This window comes from Mus pahari, chromosome 5 (genome assembly GCF_900095145.1).
Source record: "Mus pahari chromosome 5, PAHARI_EIJ_v1.1, whole genome shotgun sequence".
Classification (NCBI taxonomy): domain Eukaryota; kingdom Metazoa; phylum Chordata; class Mammalia; order Rodentia; family Muridae; genus Mus; species Mus pahari.
In genome coordinates, this window is record NC_034594.1 from 131,271,949 (window position 1) to 131,296,846 (window position 24,898).

General features: G+C 40.3%; 1 protein-coding gene across 2 annotated transcripts in view; it reads left to right on the top strand.

Moving 5' to 3' along the window:
- The first annotated feature begins 6 nt into the window (after nt 1–6).
- Nucleotides 7–24,898, top strand: part of Astn1 (astrotactin 1) — a 320,538-nt gene continuing 295,646 nt past the window's right edge. For both annotated transcript variants that reach the window (XM_021198865.2, XM_021198866.2), the window contains exon 1: nt 7–368. In XM_021198865.2, the coding sequence (XP_021054524.1) occupies nt 86–368 (283 nt within the window). In that variant the 5' untranslated portion in view covers nt 7–85. The remainder of the gene's footprint in view (nt 369–24,898) is intronic.

Here is a 24,898-nt window from a genome sequence, read left to right on the forward strand (position 1 = left end):
CCTTCCTTGCTTGCTCGCTGCTCCCTCCCTGCTGGCTGCCTCCCCCACCATCGCAGCGCTGGGAGGAAGGCGGCCAGGGCTCAAGATGGCTTTAGCCGGGCTCTGCGCCCTGTTCGCCTGCTGCTGGGGGCCGGTCGCGGTGCTGGCCACAGCTGCCGGCGACGTGGATCCATCTAAGGAGCTGGAGTGCAAGCTCAAGAGCATCACTGTGTCGGCACTGCCCTTCCTGCGCGAGAACGACCTGAGCATCATGCACAGTCCCTCGGCCTCCGAACCCAAGCTTCTCTTCTCCGTGCGCAATGACTTCCCGGGAGAAATGGTCGTGGTGGACGACCTAGAGAACACGGAGCTACCCTACTTCGTGCTGGGTGAGTCCCGGGAAAGGTGGAAGAGGCCAGAGGAGGCGCTGGACAGGCGGTCGCCCACCCCCTTGGCCCGGTCCACACATCCACTTGCTGTGGCCACTTCCCCTCCCCCACACTACCTCCCTGGATCCGCCCCACTCGTGGACCTTTCTTCACACCCACTTGCAGGCCAGCACTTGGGCCTCAGTGCACCTGATGTCTCCCCAAATCCAGTCTGGAGCTCTGAACCTTCCTTCTTAGTTGCCTTGCCCCAAAGGAACAGGTTGCTAGAGTGTCCCTGAAACCTTCCTCAGCCTTGAGCTGCGAGTTTTCATTCAGGAACACATCTGAACAGCGTCAGTTCCCAGCCCAACTCTCATAGGCCTCTCTCCTTGTTTGCATGCCACATGCTTAGTAGCTCTTTGCTTCAGATCCTTGGGCACCTAAACTTACCCACAGCCATCCCCCAGACTTTAGGAACAAGAGTTCTGTGGTCATCTTGCAGTGTGTGCATAGTTCACTGCTAGGACTGCTTCTCACTTCTTAGGACTCAGATACCCTTCCTTCCAAACAAATTTCTTATGTGCCTGGAGTTTAGCTTAGGAAGTTGTACCTTCGTGACTAAATCCAACAACCTCTTTGTTGGAGTGCCCCCCACATCTCCATGACATTTTAACATGTCTCCAAAGGAAATGGCCTGAGTGGCCCAATGATCACTATTTCTCCCCTCTGTTCTCCAAACTACCCTAGGTAGGTATAGCTATTCCTGCACACAGAATGGCTTCTCTTTCCTTTTGTTTACATCTCTCTGATCCCTTCCTCTTAATTTTCTTTGGTCTCAAAATTCCTTCAGGCCCTGCATCTTCTATCCCTTTGACACTGCCTTTCGTGCTTTCATTACCAGCACCTTGCAAAGCATCACAGGCACATGTGGATTAGGTACCACATTTCTCTACTTCTCCTCCATCTGAAGCTTTATGTCTCTTCATCCTGCCTGCTCCTGCTCCGACTGCGCACTCCATTTCTTCTGAGTACAATTACGAAGTCTTATCCCAATGTTGTCCAAGAGAAGGGTTAAAGGTAACCATAACGAGAGAGAGAGAGAGAGAGAGAGAGAGAGAGAGAGAGAGAGAGAGAGAGAGAGAGAGAATATGAACATCAACCCAGTCAGGATACTATCACATTTACTTAATGTCCTACAAACTCAGAATCACTTTGTAGGAACATGACTCCTACTGGCCATATGTAGGTTGAAACCTAGGTGAAGTTAGAACATTCCCCCTGCTCTTTTACAAAGATTCACCTTTATACAGAGAGCAGAAAGAGTAGGTGACTAAACCCTCCTCGCTGAGCCATTATGGAGAAGTGATTTTAAAAATTGCCCGGTCCTATGAAAAGTTCATTTAGAGTTCCTGGAGTGCAACTCAGTTAAGCCCAGTGAAGTCAACCTACACACTTGAATGGATTATTTAATTTATTTTTTTCAGGAAAAATACCAATAACATAATAAAGACTGGGGGCTGGCAAGCAATAGGAACAGTGGCTATGCTACTCATCACAGCATACAATTTGTTGAGTTATTCAGTGGATATAAAGTTCTGTTGATGTCATGCTGGTGTACAAATTCAATCTGTTCACTATGCTTTGAAAGAACGAATGTGGAGAATTATATGTTCCTAAGGAGGCTGTTTGGGGTTCTGCATGCAGTGTTTACTGTGCACAAAGGTGGACATATGTGGATGAAAAGGGGAGGCTGGGCTGGCAACCACTCAGAACTCCTCTTTTTGAAAAATTCCAAAACTAGGCCTGTATACTGTGATAGACGTATATGAGCTAGATGTCCAATAATTGGTTTTCTGTGCCTTTGTACAAAGCTGCCCACTGCAGCACCCTGTTAGGGTTGCTATGGTAACCTGCTGCACTAAGGCATTTACACAGAGGCACAGGCACTTTCAGTTCAGAACCAGAAAGTGCATGGTTGTTCTCCATCTTCCCAGGCACCAAACTAAGCTCAGAACCAGCGATTTGCTCGTGTCTGTCTGTCTGTCTGTCCCCTTTGACCTGGAATTCCAAAGGAGCAGCATCTAAGTGAGCAGAAAGGGAGAGGAATCCAAGTTCATGGAGGATAGACTGAAGGATACTTGTTCCTAAAGTTAACTTTTGTGGCCCTGAGTGCTGCAACTCAAGATTCATAGTGAGGGAAGTAATCCTTTGTGTGTAGACCTTGTCTCGCTCTTCTCTGGTAGCAGACTTGCGTTCCGTGAAGACTTATGGGAATTTATGAAGCTCATTCCTCTTAGCTCTCTTTGGTACCATCAGGACACAGAAGTTAACTACAGCATCCCTGGCCCCAGGTACCCTCTACTCATCAGGAACACAAAGATAGTTGTAAGAGCTGTAATCATACCTCATTGTATGTTTGGATGTTGACAAGGGTAAGAAGCCAAGGAAATAGATGCTCCTGTGAGAAAACTCAGGCTCCATGCAGTATGTGCTTAGCAGCACCTTGACCAAAATCAGGTCCTGTCACTCCTGGAGAAAAAAAATGAGAATAAACGACAAACAAGTGTTGGCTTTCTTTGGCTTTGAGGATCAAGTCCTATCATTTCAGTGAGTCAAGCATGCTTTGCCCATGCCAAGCAAGGGTCTTTAATAAGTGACCTTGCTGCCAACCTTTCAAGCCTTGCATCATTCCAAGTCATCTGCAGTTTTGGGAATCCTTTAAAGACTCTGCATATACCTCCTTCTCCCTAGAGGGCTCTCTGTATTTCTCTGCCCACAGGTGTCCTGTTGTATGAACATGGCACCCATATAACTACTGTGATGCCTTCCCCAACCCCTCCACAGACCACAGTCGTCTGGAACACTTTTGCATTTTTTTAACAAAGACATATATATATATATATATATATATATATATATATATATATATTATATATGTTTTATATATATATATATATATGTATATGTATATATATATAAAACATATATACTAACATAACATGTATACTAGTTTTTATAAACATACACACACACATATATATACATATACATATGTATATATATGTATTATACATATATATGAATGAAGTAAAAGATAGATTTGACTTGGCTTTGTCTAGAAGTGAAGGTATTTGAGGTCACATGGAAAGGTTAGTTAACAGGATAGCTGTGACTATGAATATTTGGATGGAGGAATGACCTGGCTATGTATAGAGGTTACCTTGACTAGAGTGGAGCCTAGTTATGGGAATAGTGGGGACTGCATGTGGATCTGGAGAGTAGGGAATGGTTCCCCACAGGTCAGGCACGGAGGGCTGACCTGATCTGGAACGCAGTGAGATGGGGCTCCAGAAACTATCCCAGCCGCCAGCCCTGTCAATGTTATTTGTAAGATGTGGTAGTGCAGGAGTCCTTGTCTCCGGTTCTTTGAGGAGTGAGTGGCAGACTGTTGTACAAGGGTAAGGTGGCACTGTAAATCACATCTTGGCTATACATAGTTTTGAATTGTAGTGTTTATATTCAGGTTCTGCCATCTTTAGCCTGCCTGCCTCTCCACAAATATGAATTTTATCGTGGAAGACTGTCTTCTTTCTGGTACTTCTTAGATAACTCCAAGTCAGGTAATCTAAACCTCTGCTTTCAGATGTGTTGTGAAGGGTCTTAAAGTAGTGCAAAGCAACTGTAATTTCTAACTAGAAATATTGGAGTACATAAGCCATATTATCCTCTTGGGAGATTTCAAATGTTTATCAGACTAATATCTCAACTAAAAATTGTGCCTTGGCTTTCGTAGAAGTAGGCATTCCTGCTTTGAGAGCACATTTGATCTTGGAATACAGTCAATGTGAAGAGGGGCATACAGATTGTCACTGTTGTGAATGGGATGTGCTTATTATTCCCAGTGCTAGCTGAAGAGGATGTTCTTCTGCTTTAAACCAACTCTTTAGCCTTTGCATGTATAGACCTTAACAAAGAGACGGCTTGCCCTTGAGCCTTGGCATCTTGCACTAGCTATTGTGGATTTTATGGACGAAAGTATACCTAAGGGTAAATCAGCCTGTATAGGTATCCCAAGAACCCACATACAAGACCCTGTTAAAGGTGTCTAAAGTAGTAGTGGTGCTCAAAAGAATGGGGTATGAAGACAAATGTGATGTCAACCTCCAGTTTACCATCCATTCCAACAGTAGAGAAGATTTAGGACCATTGGAATAAACAAGGTTTTCAAGGTCCCTTTGTTAATCATCATTAACCCATTGGTTGACCTGTTTGTCATTTAAACTTAGGTGAGTTAATATGACATTTAGACTTTTCTCTATGTCTTTTGCTGTATGGTTTAATTTTTTTTCCAAAAATTGTCCTTTTACATAAATAAAGGATCCCCTTCAAATGATGAGGATAAAGAAAACATTCATTTGCTTTATACAGAGAAATCATTTTTGTGCAAATGCTTCTAGAACAGCTTTGTCTATTGAGTCTATCCTCACACAAGCCTCAGTGCAGAGGGTGAACTCCGTCAAGAAACACCTAAAGTTTGATTTGATAATAAAGAATTGGAGAGGTTCTTATGTCTAGTCCTGTTCCTTTACTACTTGGAGGAATTCTATGGCATCCACAGGCAAGATGAACAAGCCAGCTGATGATGACAATATGTCAATATTCTGAGAAGTGCCCCCCTGGAAATACAAATAGAATATGAGGAGGGTGGAACCAAGAGCCCATACAAAAGCACCACCATGTTTAACTCCTGTCTGAAGCCTCTGGCTTTTGTTATATGGGTTTGTGCTGCTTAGAATGTACCGTCAGAGCCCAGTGAGCTATCATGTAGTGAACAACTGGTTTCAGATTTAGCACTGGACAACATTTTCTCCTTACAGGTGGTCTTTGGACTAACAGTAAACAATTGAAGTACTTCACTACCCCTAGCTTCTTTTCACACGTCTCTCCATCTCCCATTGAGAGAGGAACTTGAGAATGTATTTTCTTCATTCCCCTTGCTTCTTCAGACAGTGATCTGTTTAGATTACCAGTGAACAAGTTTATACAGAATTGCAGCCTCATCTGAGACACGGTAGAATGAATGAGAACAATCTTAAGCTGGAGTTTTCGGCACTTGAACAACACATACAAGCAGATCGCACTAATTTATAGTATTGAGAGGGTTATTATTTACTGTTTCTCCACAGAAATGTAGATTTTTTTTTACATCAAAGGAGTTTTGAATGCATAAATGATGAATTTTTATGATGCTTCAAGTGTTCTTCAAGATCTGCTGATACAGCTTAAATTCAAGACACTGGAGTTTATGAAAGAAAAATAAATACAAGCTTAATTTCTTTATTCTTCTTTGGATGGAAGATTAAGATCTTGTTTTATAGAGCAAAGACATACATGCATATGTATTTATGCATATGTATATGTATGTGCACACACATATATTCCCTCCCTTGCTTCCTTCCTTTATTGACTTTTTTCTTTTATTCCTCCTTTTAAATATGATTCAAATGAAATGGCTAGGAGTTTATCAGATAACTGTCAGTTTTCGAGGGCAGAACTTGGTATGTTTTTAAGCAAAGATATACCAAATCTTATATTTTTTAAAAGATTTATTTATTTTATTTACATGAGTACACTGTAGCTGTCTTCAGACACACCCTGCAAGGGCATCGGATCTCATTACAGATGGTTGTGAGCCACTATGTAGTTGCTGGGAATTGAACTCAGGACCTCTGGAAGAGCAGTCAGTGCTCTTAACCTCTGAGACATCGCTCTAGCCCGAGATATACCAAATCTCAATTCTTTCACTTTAATACCATGTTCAGATAGCTGCCCACAGATTACAGCAAGTTAACCATCCAAAATGTCAGCCTATGACAGTTTCTAATGCATTACAGTGACATCTATCACCATATTACTTTTATTACAAATAGGATGTAGTTTAAAATTTTTATAAGAAGATCAAAACATCTTCATGAGGATTCTTTTTTTTTTTATTATTATTTTCTTTATTTACATTTCAAATGCTATCCCGAAAGATTCCCATACCCCTCCCCCCACCTCTGTTCCCCTACCCACCCACTCCCACTACTTGGCCCAGGCCTTGCCTTGTGCTAGGTCATATGGAGTTTGGAAGACCAAGGAGCCTCTATTCCCACTGNTGGCCGATTAGGTCATCTTCTGCTACAAATGCAGCTAGAAACACAAACCCAGGGGGGAGGATTCTTTTTCACAGAACACACTTCATTGAAATTAGATTATTGCTCATGGAAATCTGAATTGATACCACAACTTTTGTAAAAGTGGGGTTGAAAATAGGACCACCCAAAGACCAAGCAGTTTCACTTCCAGCTACGTATTGCACAACACAGACTGTGTATTCCAGGAATATTTGCAGCAATGCTGTTGGTAATAGCAAAACCTACTAGCCCCATTAGTTGAAGACAGGAAGTAAATATGTTGACACACTCATGATTCATCATCATGTATGATGGAGTCATCTTGTGTGGGGACAGGTACAGAGTGGTGAAAGAATTATGCAAAACAAGGATACAAAATACAAAATGAGTAGAATCATTGCTAATAAAAGGTCTTAGTGAGAAATGGAAGAATAAGGGGAATTTTGAAGATGATGGCAAAGAATTTTTTGTTTGTTTTGAAAACATGCTTCATTATTTAGAACATAGATACATGACCACCCAGGCTGTCCTCCTGTTATCCTTGTACATTAGTCTGAGGTTCTTGTCACAGATGAAGAGCCGGCTTTTGGCTTTCTTTGCTCAGGGTCCCCCAAGCACGATACTGCATTCCATTTACTTGTCCCTTTTCCTTAGGCTTCACTTGCCAATGACAGGTCCTCAGACTTGTTCTTAAAAATGACCTTGACGGTTTGAAGAACATTGCCCAGTCATTGGTAGAATGTTCTTCCACTGGGAGTCTTCTGATCTTTTCTCAGTAATTAGAAGAGATGTGGGGTTTAAGGAAGAAGGCATTCTCTGTCATTTTTATGTTATGATATCAGGTCAGCATGACTGATCACGGGTGCTGTCCATCTAGACTACCTAGTGAGGCTGTTCTGTGAGGTCTCCTCTGTAGAGGCTCACGTTTCTCCCCATTCTGTACTCAACTCCAGCAAAATACAGACCACACTAAACTACTTATTTTATAGGCTTTGTGTCTGCATTAATTTTTTAGAATCATCCTATATGAGAGAATTATATTTTCTGTTTGTTTGTTCGTTCATTCATTCATAACAAATGGACTTATAAATACTTATTTTATACACTAAGAAATATTTATTTTATATTTGGGGGTTTTAATTCAATACTAGTCTATTGATTTTATTGCTTAAACTGCTTGTTCTAGCTTTGCCTAATGGAAACTCTTTCAGTAGGCTCTTGTGTATTTCACATGCCTCTACTAGTGTGGATTTTTGTTTTGAACACTTCTTACTTTTAGCCAACATACGTACTTCTAGGTTTATCTCAGATATTCTCCCCATACACACCTGAAATAGTTCCATCTCTTAGGAACCCTGTTTTCTTTTTTGGAAAATGGTATTAAAAAACCAAGTTATAGGCACCAAGAATTATTTTATGCACCAACTAGGTATATTATTCTTTCTACCCTGTCATCGGGCACAACAAAGGAATAAACTGTGTATAATGACTTGTGCATTCATGAATGCAAAGAACATTTCTACAGGTAACCTCTGTAGGCATATCAAGTTAAGCATCAGTTCATGCTGACAACTCCATCTCTGTTCTACTCTCTATACTATTAATGGGTTCATGAATCCGTCTGCAGATTCTTTCCCGACTCTCTTATTTCTACAATGAGAAACCTGGTTCTGATCATCTGCCATCCAGTTATTTAAAATTTCAATTCCAGGATGCAGTTTCTAATAACTAGATCTGCTTACCAACAGTAACTAGCAGTGTGTCTACAGTTTTCGGTACACATTTTTTGTTTTAGTTTAAACACCACTCATTTCCAAATTTGCTTGGGTCGACACGTGCCCCTCACTGCCTTTAGTGAGACTATTCAGATATCTAAAGTAGAGTTAACGTTTTTGTCATATTCTGCAGCCTGTCTTAGGGTCCTTGAACCTCCCAAGTAATTTTTTTATTTTAATTTTCTGACATTAGAGTTGGGTCTTGGCACTCTATGGTTACATATGTTGATACATGCTCATATGTTGGTGCCTCTCATTTTTTCTTGTGTGATAATATATCCATGGTTATGGTATTATAAAGTAATTGGACTATCCTACAAAATACCCTGGTCTTCCTTCTTCTCATCTTTATTTCCTTAACCCCAGACTCTGGGCAGAACTGAAATGTGTCTCTTCAATTGAATCCAGGCATATTTTTCTTCAGTGTCTTTCTTTGTCTCATAATTTTTCTTCACATGTTCAGGAACTTATCTTGACTCCTAGAAGTGTTGATACGTTTGACATACACATTTGTTATCTTGGCAGGATTCTTGCCCTGATCCTGTGTGCTTACAACAGGGCCAACAGAGAATTGGGTAATAGGATCGTCTCTCAGTTTTGGGGTGGACATTTGTGGGCTTTTGTTTGTTTGTTCATTTGTTTGTCTTTAATGCTACCCATCTCCTTGATGTTTGCAACAGCATCCTTCTTATACACTTGTACCTGAATGAGTTCATATTTCCTAGAAGTCCTGCTGAACATACATTGAGCACTTCTCTCTCTCTCTCTCTCTCTCTCTCTCTCTCTCTCTCTCTCTCTCTCTCTGTATTAGAAAAAATGTCTTGAATTTGTCAGAGAAGCTGTTCTGGCTGAAGGCTGCATACAAGTTTTGTGTACTTACTTTTCTTTGTGTTTGTTTATTTATATTTATTATGATCGCAATGTAGAGATTCATGCCGAAAATATTCCCCAACTCTCAGTTTAATTCTATCTCAAGTCTGTATAAACCCCTCCCCTTCCAGGTTTTATTAATTTATTAATTTATCTGGGCATCTGTTTTACTTTATTTTTGTTCCTAATTCCTATTTACTCTATCTTGCAAAAATGTTTAGTGTATGCATGTGTGTGTGTGTGTGTGTGTGTGTGTGTGTGTGTGCATGTGTGTGTGCATGTGTATGGTAGTGCAGGTGCTCCATGCAACATTGTACTTGTGGGGGTCACAGGACAACCTATGAGAGTTTTTTAATTCTCTACTGCTGTGTGGATTAGGGGTGGTTGAATTCAACAATTCAGGGCTGTATGCAAGCACCTATACCTGTCAAGCCACTTTGCTGTCCCACAACTAGACTTTACATTTTTATTTATTTATGTATTCATTTATAGAGTGAGATTCATTTAGTGTGGGATGGTCTTGAACTTCTGATCCTCCTGTCTCTACCTATTAAGCTGGGACTACATGTGTGCTTGACCACTCTTTCTTATTTACTCAGCACTATATTTATTAAGACTTAATCATGTTATGATGCATGATTAAAGACATGTTTATCTAACAATAATGTTATAGTTTTATATCTGCATAATCCAATAAGGTCGTTTTTAATAGCATGTGCTTCTTCAGTACTTCAAGTGTATCTAGTGCAATGACAGAATGACTAAATTTCAATTTTTAACTTTGAATTAGTTAACCCTCAAGTAAGCTCAGATGTATATAGCGCTCAGCCATATATAACCTACCATATCTAGCAGTGCATATCAGGAACACTGGCACCATAGTTTGAAGGAATCCAACTGCTGTAGAACCCCCCATTGAGAATATTGACCACATTTTACCAGCTCCTTGGATGGCTGACACACAGACTGCTTCTTCCTGCCTACCATTGGACACAATGTTGTTACCATAGAGCATTTCCTTAAGTACTTTGGGGGAAACTCATATATCATATGCCAAGAGGAGAATTTCTGATCATAAAGATGATAAATACATAACAAGATTGTCAGTTTGCACTTGAATGGGTACACCAGTCTGGGTTCTCATCAGCAATATATGAAGGTTTCTATATCCTACGCTTTGTAGCTGTCAGTGCACAGCTGTGTAGTATTTGTCAGGCCGCTAGACTAACAGCCCTTTGCTAGTCAGCTTTGTATGTTACAAGTACTCAGATACTTGGTAGGTTATCCTTTTGTCTATAATGTCAATTATAAGCATTTTACATGAAGTTGTATTTTTTTCCCTTGATTATATTTGTTTTGTTTGTGATCTCATATAGGCTAGGCTGGCCTTTACTTCCCAAGTTCTGGATTAAAAACTTTGCATCACTATGGCAGACCTTGTTTGATGATTTCATTGCTACATTTGAGAAACATTTGACATTTATAAAATTAAAAGCATTAGTTATTTTATTTTTATATTCTATACTTTTTCAAAGTTTAGCTGAGAATATTTTCTACATATTAGGATTATAAACTGATTCATAAATTTTCTTTTAAATCCTAATGTTTATCTTCTATATTTAAATGTTTAATAGACATTGAAAGTATTTGGCATGTGGTATGACATATGTTATGTGAAGTAATACATTAGCTATGTCTATATTTGCTCAGATATCTGTACCATTCATTAAATGGCCACAGGTTTCCCTCTGATTTGAGATGTCACCTTTACTATATATGCATTTGATAATTTTTAGATCTGATTCTAAAATTAGGTTAAGTTGAATAAAAGTTAGCATATTAAAGAAGAATGAGTTTTTCCTTCACAAAGAATATTTTATAATTAGATGTTTTTCAGTATTTATAGAACTAATGATAGGATTGTTGTCTATGATGGCTTGTATATGCTTGGCCCAGGGAGTGGCACTATTAGGCTTTGTTGGGGTAGGTGTATCCTTGTTGGAGTAGGTGTGTCACTGAGGGCATGGGTTTTAAGACCCTCACCCTAGCTGCCTGGAAGTCAGTCTTCTCCTGATTGCCCTTTGAACAAGATGTAGAAAGCTCAACTCCTCCAGTACCCTACCTGCTTGGATGGTGCTATGCTCCCACCTTGATAATAATGGACAGAAACTCTGAACCTGTAAGCCAGCTCCAATTAAATATTGTCCTTTATAAGAGTTGCCTTGGTCATGGTGTCTCTTCGTAGCAATAAAACCCTAACTAATGTCAGGCAGTGGTGGCACATGCTTTTAATCCCAGCACTTGGGAGGCAGAGGCTAGAGAATTTCTGAGTTTGAGGCCAGCCTGGGTTACAGAGTGAGTTCCAGGACAGCCAGGGCTACACAGAGAAACCCTGTCTCAAACAAACAAACAAACAAACAAACAAACAAACAAAAAACCCTAACTAATGCATTGTCCTCAGATTTATTTGAAAAATAAATTATATACATAGATTTCCTAATTTTGAACAGCTTTTGCATTTGTGAAACAGTCTTCACCTGGTAATAATTAATTGTTCTTTGAATATGAAATTGGATTTTGTTTAATAATATTTATGAAGAGTACATTGCATCACTATTTCTAAGTGAGGCTATTCTTCGGTTTTCTGACGGTGTAGCCTTTGTCAGAATTTAGTACCAATTTTACATTTGCTCCATAAAAGTAATTGCTTCTTTTTGCTAGAACAATTTAAACAGCATTGAAATGATCCATGATGTCTAAATCATTCCCTGGAGATGGGATGATTATAATGACCAAGTTGTGAATTAGTGACTTTGTTAGTGAGATAATGATCATGTAAGTAATAGGTAAAAGTCAAAGGATGCTGGAATATACGAGTGGGTCATAGGGCTTCTTGGTTTGGGTGACAAATAATGAGCTATAACTTAAGGAACAAGTACTAGAAAGGGTAAATCAAAAAATAGCTCAAAGGATGTAAATAAATACTTACATAATATGTTGGTGCCATGTCTAAAAATGAGAACGCATCGTTGAAGGGACATGAGAGTAAGCTTGTCCATCCTAGCAGTACCTAGTGAAATTGTTTTTTAACTCTTTATAGACTTCAGGTATGATTGACACACTGTCTAGCTTCCCTGAGACTCTATTTCCACTGTAATCTGTATGCACAGGGCATCTTTTGGTACCCTGTAAGTCTGCACACTGTAGTCCCGACTGAGGCTTTGGGTGTCCCTGCTTTCTCCTGGAGAGCTACTTTTTCTCTGCATATAAATTCCCCCAGCCTCATTCTTTAACCTATGTTTTCTATTCCTCTTTCTCTGCCTTACTTTTTTTTCCTGTGTCCTCCTTTTTGTCCTTTCTAGTATTTCCTGGGTGACTAATGTGGTGAATCTTAATTTTTAAATTGCCCTAGGAAGTTAATAAAGCACACCTGTGCATGTCTGTGAGCGTATTTCCAGAGCTCATGGGATCATGAATCCTGAGGACTAGGACCTTCCATCCTACTCCTCTGCTATCTGAGAAGCCAGTATCCTCCTCTAGGGTAAAGCAACTCACAAGGATGCAAGAACTTGCTGGAAAGGGAAAGGCAGATGCTCAGAATAAGACTTTTTTAATTTAAGGAAAGGAAGAAATGCCACATGCATCCTTTATACTGCCATATCATAGCTAGGTGGCCACATACTAGATCTAATTCAAGAAAATGAAAAGTAAGAACACACACACACACATACACACACACACACACACACACACACACACACACACACTGCATATAAGGATACCTTCATGGGTTGAAGAGATGGCTCAGCGATTCAGAGCACTGGCTGTTCTTCCAGAAGTCCTGAGTTTAATTCCCAGCAACCATCTGTAATAGGATCCGATGGCCTTCTCTGGTGTGTCTGAGGAGAACGACACTGAACTCACATACATAAAGTAAATAAGTCTTAAAATGATGCCTTCAAAATAAGCATTCTTTGCACATCTGGAAGTCTGCTATCCTTGCAGAGCAACACTCATTTTGGGGTGTTTATCTCTTCGGTTCTGTCACTCTCTCCCTTCCTTTCTGTCCCATTCATTAGGGTCCAGGCTACTCCACAGTGATTGTGTTTGGCACTGGCCCTGTTTTTCTTTCAATCTGTCTCTTGCCTTTATACAAGCCTATTAACCGTGTTGACCCAGGTTAACAAGTGTTTTCCGAAAGGACAAGTGGTAAACATTTTCAATCTTAAGCCACTCGGTCTCTATAGCTACTCAATAGATGGTTATAGTGAAAAGGCAGCCACAGATACTAGGTAAATATAATAGCTGAATGAATCACTGTAGCTATGCTCTGTTAAATTTTTATTTAGAGAAACCAGCAAGTGACCATCATAGCTGGGCAGTCTTTCCTATAGACAGAACATCTAATATCCTGCTTTATAATTACTTGGATTTCACCCCACAATTCCACCTTCAAAACTGCATTTTGTACACATATGACTGTGGTCACACTCTCCTGATCCCTAAATGTGTCTGGCTCTGATATTGTCATTTCTTGTCACAATTTCTATTTCCAGCTTCTTTCATGCTATCTTCCATTCTGCCCCTCATTTGGTTCCTGGGAATTCTTCACTTCATTGAGCACCTTGTATTCTCCATGTGTACTAGAGCCCCCTGACACCATCCATTCCCTAGTATATATTTTATCACTATAGTCAATTATATTGTTTTTGTTACTATTCAACATTCAGTGCTCAAATGAGCAGATGAGAATTGTCTTCCAAAATCTGTGATTTTTATCCCAGATCCAGAGGAAATACTAAGCTTTGTATTAAATTTTCTTACCTGTATGGACTTGAGGCTTTATAGTTATCTGAGTTCTGATCTTGATTTCTTCCTGAAAATTGTTTATTAATTTTGCATTGACCTTGATGAACTTTCCCTTGCATTTCTCTAGGTGACCATTTCAGACTTTTGCTAAAATAGTTAAGCTCTCAGCTTAATTCCTACATATTCACACTTGCCACGATCGTGTCTCACAGGTTACCTTAAGTTTTGAGGTTATTAGGCATAAATGGCCTCAAATTTCTTCGCAACTCCAATCTCAAACTGTACAAATTCTGTGTTCATTATGATGCCCCCTCCAATTTCTAAGACTTTCTGTGCAGATATCGAGTCCCACTTGTGACCCTTGAATCTGAGAGTATCATTAAAAATAAAGGAGACATAGCTGTGTCACAGAAGGTCGCATTCCACCTCTTCTGGTACTCACTCTTTTGTGCCTTTCTCCTCTTCTGGACTTTCACTCTTTTCTCTAGGTCTCTCCCTTCATCTTATAAATATCCTCGAGTCCCTTTCCCTATGTGCCTGTGTGTGCTCCTGCCAGCTTCAGTTCCCTAAGGTTAACTCTCCTCCCCTTCCAGCCCAAGCACAGGAGCCCTCAACACCGTTGCTCTCCCTCGTTGAAGTGGCAAGTGTGGGTTTCATTATCAGATTCATAATAAGCTAATTGCAACAGCTCCAGGCATCACATTGTGTGGGAAAATGTCCAGAGGAAGAAACAGGATTGAATTTGATCTTTCAGTGAAAAGAAAGGAGGCTGTATTGTCCCAGCAGGCCCTGGAAGTCTCTCCTTTCCACTTTCTGGTCTAATAAACAGGATAGAATGCTGCCTGCATGTTCTCAGACAAGTTTCTGTCCAGACTGATGCAGTAGCTCGTCAGCTCTGAAAAATACCAAATCAACGTCTGCTCTGACTCTGAAGTCAAACTCCGAGGCTCCTTGGACAGAGCTCGGGTGACTGGGTGACCTCAAGGTCATTTCTACAACTCTCTGCCTTCTACTTCAAAACAGAGACCTACTGCTGAAATTTGTCTTAACTCTGAATTGTTTCCACTGTTTGGTGTGTGTGTGTGTGTGTGTGTGTGTGTGTGTGCGCGCTTATGTGCATATGTGTGTGTTGTATGTATATGTGTATGTGTACATTGTATGTTTTGTGTGTATATATGAATATGTGTATGGAATATGTGTCTATTTGTGTGTGTTTGTGTGTGTTCTGTGTATATGTGTGCATTGTGCTTATGTGTGGGTTGTATGTGTGTATTTATGTGTGTGTTATCATGTGTATTTATGCATGTGTGTAGTTGTGTGTTTTATGTGTTTATGTGTTGTGTATGTATTTCTGTATGTGTGTATGTGTCTGTGTGTGTGTGTGTGTGTGTGTGTGTGTGTGTGTATCTTATGTGCAACCTCTTTCAAATTTCGGAGAGTTCCTTGCTCTTCATAGCACTCCAAATCCTCAGTAATATTTTAATTCTAAAACCATCTCTTTCTCCATCTGACCACGTCATGAAGCTTCAAGATTCTTAAAGGAATATAGTTTCTTAGCCAAGCACAGTGGGTCCTAGGTAGAATACCATTGCTACCCAGGGGGCTGAAGTTAGTTCCAGGCCACCCCTGGCCTCAGAGTGAGATGCTGTTTCAAAACAAACATTCCAGAAAACATATTCTTAACCATTTCAGCACCACAACAGGATACTTATGTGCTCTGAAGTAGGTACAGCGTTGGCACATCTGACCTTGGTGCTGCTGATCTTCACCAGGCTGGCTCCAGAGAGGCCTCGTGTCTAGCTCACTGAGTCTCAAAGGAACGTGTCAGGCTCCCAGAGCTCAATGTGACCCTTGCAGAAGCTCTTTAAACTGAAAGTGTTTCATTATAATATTAAGCTATCACTGGCCCTTTTTTTACTGAGTTGATATTTACCTTGATTTAGGTTGTTGAAACTCATGGGAAAAAACTGTAGATACTGTAACAGGAGTAAGAACAATTGCATCAACTGTTGTAGCAGTCACCGCGTTTTTAAAAATCTTACTCGTGGGTTATTTTCACAGATCCAGTGTTTACTTGGGGATGACTGAAGTGAAGCAGTACAAACAATTCGTTTGTTAGCTATTGACCCTTGTCCTCATGTCCTCTGCGAGTCTTCAAACGGCAAATGCACATTTGCTCCAAGCTACAGTGTGACTGTCTGAGTCAGAAGTGAAAGTACCTGCTTTTGGCTCATCACAGTTTTTATCTGTAGGAAAACCAGGCAGGAAAATTGTAGCTTTTTGAATGGATTTAGCAAAGTTTTTCCTCAAAATGGATAAAAAGGAGCATGGTTAAATAGCAAACAATAACGGTTTTGTTGCCTATGCTAAGACTCAAGCTTTTAAGCGAACCATTGGAATATCATAAAGACTCTTGAAGACCACAGAGACATCACACTTTCCCAATACCAAAAGGCTTTTCTGATGAAGTCTTGTGAGCCTGTAGCATGAACTGGGCTGACATTTAGACCATCTATATAATAAGTATTCCTGCTATTTTCCAAGTATTGCTTCAAAAGCATGCATGAATAGAGAAAATACCTTCGGATTTCAAAACTGACAGTGGATTTTTTACATCAACTGTGTATAGAAGGCCCTTGGTCCTGTGAAGGCTTTATGCCCCAGTGTAGGGGAATGCGGGGGTCAGGAAGCAGGAGTTGCTGAGCAGGGGGATGGGGGAGGGTTCACCTTCCTGTTTCTGCTTCCACATAGACCCTCACCACGAAGAAATTACGTTTTGAACTTTGATATACTATCGAGGAAAAATAACCACATCATCATTTATGTTTTCATATCTGTATTGAGCAGGATTGTCTTTATAAAATCCAACCAAAATAACTTGGTTCTGTGTACCGTGTAGAAACCGAGATGAGAATCCATCTGACGTTTATTAAGACGCCATTTAAAGATTTAAGAAAAAATATATGTGTATGTATCTACGTGTATGAGCACGTGCATGTAGGTGCCAGTGGAGGGCAGAGGAGGGTATCAGATTCTTGGCGGTGTAGTGACAGTCAGTGGTTGTGAGGTGTCTGATGTAGGTGTGGGAACTGAACTCTAGTTTTCCTCCAGAGCATTAGGAGTTCTAAATGACTTCACCCTCTCCAGCTCCTAAAACAACACTTAAAAGCTTTGCAAAAAATATGTTAGAAACTGCTATTTTAACTCGGCTTTGTTTTATAAATGTAATTATCTTTCATGGAATCCATGGGTAATGTTGCATGTAACAGGGTCGCTATTATTTTTAAATGGAACAGTAAATATTTTAACTTCTCTCAGTTCTGGCTTCAGATATGGTATAGTTTGGTAAATACAGTCCACATGAACAGACACTCTCTATGGGCTCTGTAAGATTTGGGCTGTAAAAGAGAGGAAGAATGTGAGAACTACCAACCCAGATAAAAAGGATCCCAGCTGGGAATGACCCTGGCGCTTCAAAAAGGAGCTCTCATTGGGGATGCTATAGCTCTTGGCTAACATCTCTCCTGTCACATGAGTCTCCCACCGGTACATGAGTGTGTACATCTGCATTTCCCGGTCTCTGAGCCTACTGTTCATGTCTGATTGGTATATAGAATCTGGTCAATGGACAGAAGATTGACTGACTGACTGACTGACTGTCTTGATTAGGATTTTATTGCTGTGAACAGACACCATGACCAAGGCAACTCTTATAAGAACAACATTTAATTGGGGCTGGCTTACAGGTTCAGAGGTTCAGTCCATTATCACTAAAGTGGGAATAGGGCAGCATCCAGGCAGGCATGGTGCAGGAGGAGCTGAGAGTTCTACATCTTCATCTGAACGCTGCTAGCAGAATACTGGATTCCAGGCAACAGAGGGTCTTAAAGCCCACACCCACAGTGAAACACCTACTCTATCAGGGCCACACCTTCTAATAGTGCCAATCCCTGGACTGAGCATATACAAACAATCACATTGAATGATTGGCTGGCAGGCTGACTAACTGACACTGACTGACTGACTGACTGAATGAATGAATGAATGAGCATCCATGATCTCATCAGATTCTGATCCTTTATTATTATTACTGAACTGTAATGAGTTTTCTAAGATTCCTTTTGAGGGCGGAGCTTTATGTTCACAATCACCTATAACAACTAGATATGCCAAGCTTAGCTCAACCTCCTTCAGCCACCTGAGAATGTCTGTGGGTCAAGAATGGAAGGTGATTGGTTAAGAGTCCCAGCATCTAGGAACTTAAAGGGGCTTTCAGAGGTGGTTGTTTTTTTTTTTTTTTTTTTTTTTGGTTTTGGTTTTTTTTGCCACAGTCTTTGGGACTTTGGGCAGACAGTCAGCCTGGAAGGTTCACTGTTATGGTTACCTAAAGGTCACCAGGGAGAGCAATAGAGAGACTGACATTTAAAACAACTTTGGCTTATTTCCCTGGGGGCCTGATATTAAAGGATATGGTGCTGATTATTGTTCTAGAGCTACTGGAAGAGTTTGAGCTGTGCTAGGAGAGGCACTCAAAATCCCAGGCATTGTACCTTCATTTATCACCAGAGGAACAGAGGGAGGACAGATTCTTCCAGGGCTAAATGTTAAACAATCTAGAGTAATCGGATTCTTAAGTGTCAGCCCAGAGCTGGCAAGCCTGAGTATTGGGCGCTTAGAGACTTAGGGATTTAAAGAGGCAAGGTGCTCCAAAGATCCTAGGCAGAACTTCTGAAACTTGTCAGTGACACATCTTTAGAAGAAGTGAGGACATGGAAACCTTCCTCATCCCACCAGTTATCCTAAGGTGGGTGGAGAAAACATTACTTACACATCTGCTGTCTATAAAACCCTCAGGGGCAGCGGCATAGACTTCGGGAAATACTTTTCTAGTCTGAACTGTTTCTCTGGGAAAGGGCTGAAATGTCCATGTGTGCAGTGGGCTATTACTCTACCTTTCCCAACATTTGAGAGACTGTCACTTCTTGACTGGACTGGATTGTCTGTAAGACATGGGGACAGAGTCCAGTCCAGTGAGCCAGCTAAAGTAACACCAAGTTATGGAGCTCCATTTCCTCCTGGTCTTTAAACTTGTTTCTGAGTCAGCCCTGTGTATGCAGGTAACTTGGCATAGAGATAGCATTCCAGTATTTCCTATGATGTCATCAAGCCAAGGTAAAAACTGAAAATATAGTATCATGTCACAATAAGCATAGTTTTTCATGGGAACTTCATAAAGTTCTAGATAAACTATGTACTAAATGAATGGAGTTTTTTGTTTGTTTGTTTGTTTTTTCTGCTGGAATTGGTTCACTATTGGGATTGGCTAATAGCTGCATCGTGTTAGTTTGAAATGGCATTAGGCTTTCAGAAAGCTGCAAAACACGACTGAACATCCCTATTTATACATATGTGTCCGTTCACCACCTTAGCCTCTATCATCTTGCCTAGTCATTTTATTATAATAAAACCAAGTTAACATGGCTATGAGAATACTTTAAATGGCACTTGGAGTATCTTTTTGAAACATATAACATTTAAACATATATTAGAAAGCATGTGTTAGAAAAGCATAGGTCCCGGTTACTGGGAAACTCTTAGAATTTTAGCACGTGTGAGGCTGAGACAAAACCATGGTTTCTTTGAAGCCAATCCAGACCACATAATAAGGACCCTTACTGCAACTGAATAGCCATCTCAAGCTGATCATTCATTCATACATCATTGATGTATGTGTGTGTGTGTGTGTGTGTGTGTGTGTGTGTGTGTGACTAGAAATCAATTTAAGAAAAAAAGTAACTTAAAGTATATTTAAGGAAAATGAATTTGACATGGCTAAATTAAATTATGAAAGTATCATTTGAATGCTTGGTATTTTATGTTAAAAGAAATGCACCCTTTAGATATTTGGAGAATTTACTTCCTAGCCCCTTTCTACCTTGGAAGTGTCTCCTGTGATGGATGCTCCCAGGATGATGACTTCCCAGAACAGGCCTTTTCCTTCAGGGTACCACTCCTAAGTGATTTGCATTCTCCATCCTATAGGCAGATGGTGGTCAAGCCTAGAATAATGTCCCTGCACACAGCCATAGCAAATCGGAGTTCCCCGTAATTCTCACATTACAGTGTAGATTGATGATTATGGTGCTGATGATGGAAGTTAATGTTCTTCCAAAGACTGGACATTGACAACAACTTGGAAATGTTCATACTAGAGGGAGATTCGACAGGGAAATGTAAATTATCTGGTTAATGGATTTTCCCCAATATAAATGCAAAAACTGCTTTAGTCTCCAGGTCACCATGTAAATCATGCCATCGCATGGCAGTTTTATGCCCTCAGAGTTCTGTGCAGAGATGATTACTAAGAACACTGGAGCAGGATAACTATGCAAGCGCCTTAGGTACCCACAGGGGCATGCAGAAGGCTGGGAGGACTCCTGTGGAAGTTGGGAGGGAATTTGCTGACATCTGTCTTCTGAAGTTCAGTGTTGTCTGTTCCCTTGGGAGTCTAAATCACTTGAAATAATTTGGAGCTCAGCCACGTGAAGTTCTCAGGCCTTAGAAACCTTGATTCACTGCGTGTGTCCTCCCTGTTAGTGAATGTGAGTTTGGTGAGACAAAGGGCTTCAATCATGGTCTCTCCAGTCTGATTATCTCTAGAGAAGCCAGAGACTTCCTAGGTTAAATAATGACTTCCAGATAGAGCAAGAAACGATTTCGGTATTGTGGGGTCTGCTACAGAGATTGTTATTTTTCTCCTCTCTCCTTGGCAAATTCACTGTTGCAACACAAACTAATGGCAATCCTCCTGCCTCACAGCCTCCCAAGTGCTGGGATTACAGGCATGAAACCATCCCTCACAGCATTTTTTTTTATAGTTTCATATTTTTTATTTTTTGCTTCTTAACCAGTCTTGGTTAATGAAAGAACACTCAGTCCACCCAATTTTCAGATCCTCTGGGATTTTTCTTTGAATTTTTGTATAGAATCTTAATCATGAAGCATGGCAGTGATGTAAGAGGGAACCATTAAAGAGTAGCTGCAATCTGCCAGTCTTCTCATGTTTCTTGCTTCTAGTGCCTGGATGTCTAGACCGAGCCACATCATCTGGTGTTCTGAATCACTTTGCTTAAGTCTTCAGGCGCCCCAGGGTAGCAGGATAAAGTGGAATTTGTTCTCTGTGTTTGTAGCCTTCACATCTGGGCTTTAGTCAATCTCAGATTGAAAGCATATTAAGCACACACACACACACACATGCCTATACAAAACATGTCGAGACATTTTTCTTCATCCTAGTCCTTGAACAATATGATATAACAGGTATTTCAATATTACTTGTATTGTTCTAGGTGTTATAAGTAATCAAGAATAATTTGAAGTTTATAGGAGTGAATAGGCAGGTTATGCACAAATGTTTTGCTACTTTCTAAAGGAACTTGAACAATTTAAGACTATCACTGCTGCGGGTTCTAGTACCAAACTCCACAGATGCTGATGAACAACTATATGCAATTTTATAAACATCAGACAATAAACTATTGTTAACTTGGTTTTCTATACTAACTTTGACTTGTTTATTTTTTATTCTTCTTCTATTTGTTGGATTTGCATATTATGTAGCAACTGCTGGTACTACAGGCATATTTTTAAAATACGTAATAGCAAAAAATATGATAGCAATTTGATTATGAAGCTACATGCAGACCATCCTGTGTAGAATTTGAAAATTTGCTGGCAATTTGCAATTATTATTTTTATTGCCTCAAATAGCACTAAGCACAGAATAAACATGACCAAAGGCACCATCGTAGAGGATGTCTACAGAGCCATTACAGCTGGGATTCATGGTATAATGTTAATAGCATTTTTTTAAAATATTCTGGTAGGAACTATGGCCACTATGTATATGAAGAGATTTTATTCATATTGAAAGAGAAGGTAGGATGTATAGGTAGTACTACATTTCATGTGGACTTTTAATCTGACACCTAACTACAATTTTATATAGTCATGTGAGAAAGTGTAGCACATACCTAGGCTTTGGTTTTTGTGTCAAGGGACCATTTACATATATATATATATATACATATACATATATATGTATATATATATGTATATGTATATATATATATATATAATTTTTTTCCGAGACAGGGTTTCTCTGTGTAGTCCTGGCTGTCCTGGAACTCACTCTGTAGACTAGGCTGGCCTCGAACTCAGAAATCTGCCTGCCTCTGCCTCCCGAGTGCTGGGATTAAAGGTGCCCGCCACCACGCCCGGCTTACAAAAATATTTATTGTTGAGATCAAATGTATCTAATGAGTGCTACTTTTCTCTTCTAGCCAACTTTAGAACCAATGAAAAGGCAGTGGCATGAGCCAGCAGGTCAAAATGAATACACCACACTCATCTGCTGAGGCTGTGCTAGGACAAAAGGCTTGGATGTGGCCAAAGGCTTGCTGAACATTGTGTCAAAATAAAATTTTCCTCTCTAAGTGTCAGGTTTCCTTGCAAACAGCGCTAGGGCTAACCCTTTACAAACTGTCGAGGCAGAACACAGAGGCATATCTAATAGGAGTGCAGAGGCCAAGAATGTAGAGAGGAGCCAGAGGGGCCCAGCCTTGATTGATCCATCTTTCTTTCCTAGGCATCAGGCAGACATGTTTGTCTTCTTCTCACAATGAGTTCCAAAGTGGAGAGGTCTGTGGTGATGTTGAGACTTCTCATGCATGAAAACATGAAGCCAGAGTAAGGAAGTTTCTACACAGGCTCAGTGCTCCTGGCTGCGTGTACAGGGTCATCTCTATTACTTACACAATCACTACCACAATATTAGGAAGTAAGTGTTTTTTATTACTGTGTAAATTAAAGCTTATATGGTAAGAACATGCAGCTAAGTAGGGAACAAAACTCAACGGAAACTTCTGTGTGACTGACCCCCAAGCCTCTGATATCCAGAGAACACTGTGAGATCCTACATGCTTATTAGTCCTTATCTCCCCTTTCCATGTACCCAAATGTAATGTTCCATCTTTCTCTATTTTGCCATCTTAACAGAAAGCTCATTTTGGCTTAGATGAGAAATAGACTGTAACTTGCAATTAAGTAACACACAGTAGCATGCCTAAATGATCCAAGTGGATGAAGGATAAGTACTTACTGTGAGGATAACAGAGTGTGCCTAGGATTTTGTCCAAATTGTCTTTATCTGTGATCTGACATATGCTAGGTGAGAGATTAGCTATGTTTTCCAAAAAGTGGTAAATCAGGTCATGTTCTACTTTGATTATTTCATCTGTTTATGTATCCACAAAACATTTACGTGATGTCTAAAGTTTGTTGGAAAAACCAGAGATAAATTAGGAGCAAATGATACTGACCATATGGTGTAAGACCTGTGGTCCTGCATATACCCATAAAAGAATGCAGCAAGATTATAATATCTGAGAAACCATAGCGGCTTCAAGAAGAGCCGGTTTTAGTCACTGTAACATTGTTCTTTCGAACGTATGTTTAATGTAGCAATACTATGATCATAGATTCCATTAATTTATTCAATCATTCATTCATTTATTCATCCATCCATCCATTTACATATACTTATATATATTTGATTCTCTGGCTCAGGTGTGATATGTCCATATTTTAATATTCTCCTTGGTTGGAGTCGATTGAACACATTTTTGAGGTTGAAGTGGCGGTGTTTGGGGATGTTTTCACTCATTTGGTAATAAAAAGACTGATCTTCTAGATGATCAGGAACACTCATATAGAAAGTAGTGGACCTGCCACTGGAAATCCACTGTAATCTCCCACTCGTAAAATTAGGATAGCAATTGTATTAGATAGATCCTGAAGCCCCTCAGAACTTTGCACTTGATCCTAAGAGACTTCATGAGTTCCAGTGCACTCAGTCACTGCCACAAATCTCTACCCTATCAGACTCTGGCACCCAAGACCTCTGTGATTTGAGCTCAAGCTTCTGCTCAGGTCCTGTCTGCTCCAGTCCTGGCTTGTGTCTCCCCATGTCACTCCTTCTGAATCTATGAAGGACACAGAGAGTCCTTATCTCTTAGAAAGTCCCTTTCACCATAACTTCCCTATCTTATCTAGGTTTTTGTTATCCTGAAACCCCACAGTTCTTCTTATTGAATTTGCATTGTTTATAAAACTTTGGTATTCATTTTGATCCAAACAGTATGCGCCTGTATAGTAGGTACTGTTTCTTATGTATCTTTTCTAAGAGAACTTGCTCCTGTCAGTGCCTAGAACAATTGTATGCTCATCCCACTTAAGGGATAGTCAGAGAATAAATGAATGAGATTCACATCACACTGAGCTCTGTCCTGTTAACTTGTAGAAATTGTTTGTTCATTGGACTGTTCTTTCCTTCCTTGCTTTTCTGCATAGCTGGATAGAAAGAGCAAGGGCTTCGGTGTCAGAGAATCTGGGACGTATTTTAAGCAGTCAAGGCCAACCAACTTCCATGCAAACTGCTCTAACTTGAGTTACTTCGGCTGCGGAGGAGAGATAGCACTTTGTCCGTAAGACTGCAGGAAATTGGCATTTCAGGAAGCTGTCACAGAGCTTGGCAGAAGGACGATGTCCCTTCTTCCTCCTCTCTTGGCCTCCACCCAGGCTGCCCCCTCTCCTGTCTCCTCCCAGGTAGTGCCCAAGTGCTCTTTCCTTTGCAGTTCAGTGATATCCTGATTAATGAAGGCTTTCTAAGGAAGTCCAGCTTAATGCAAACAAACTCACAAAAACCCCCTCTAAATCTTGTGAATCAGAGCTGTCCGAGGGCATTAGCATGACAAAAACCACCTCAGGACACAGCTATTTGTCCCAGTCCAGTTGAAGGTGGAGCCATGTTGGCTCAGCAAAAATGACCAACTGTTCTAAATATATCTGGAGCTTGGAGCCT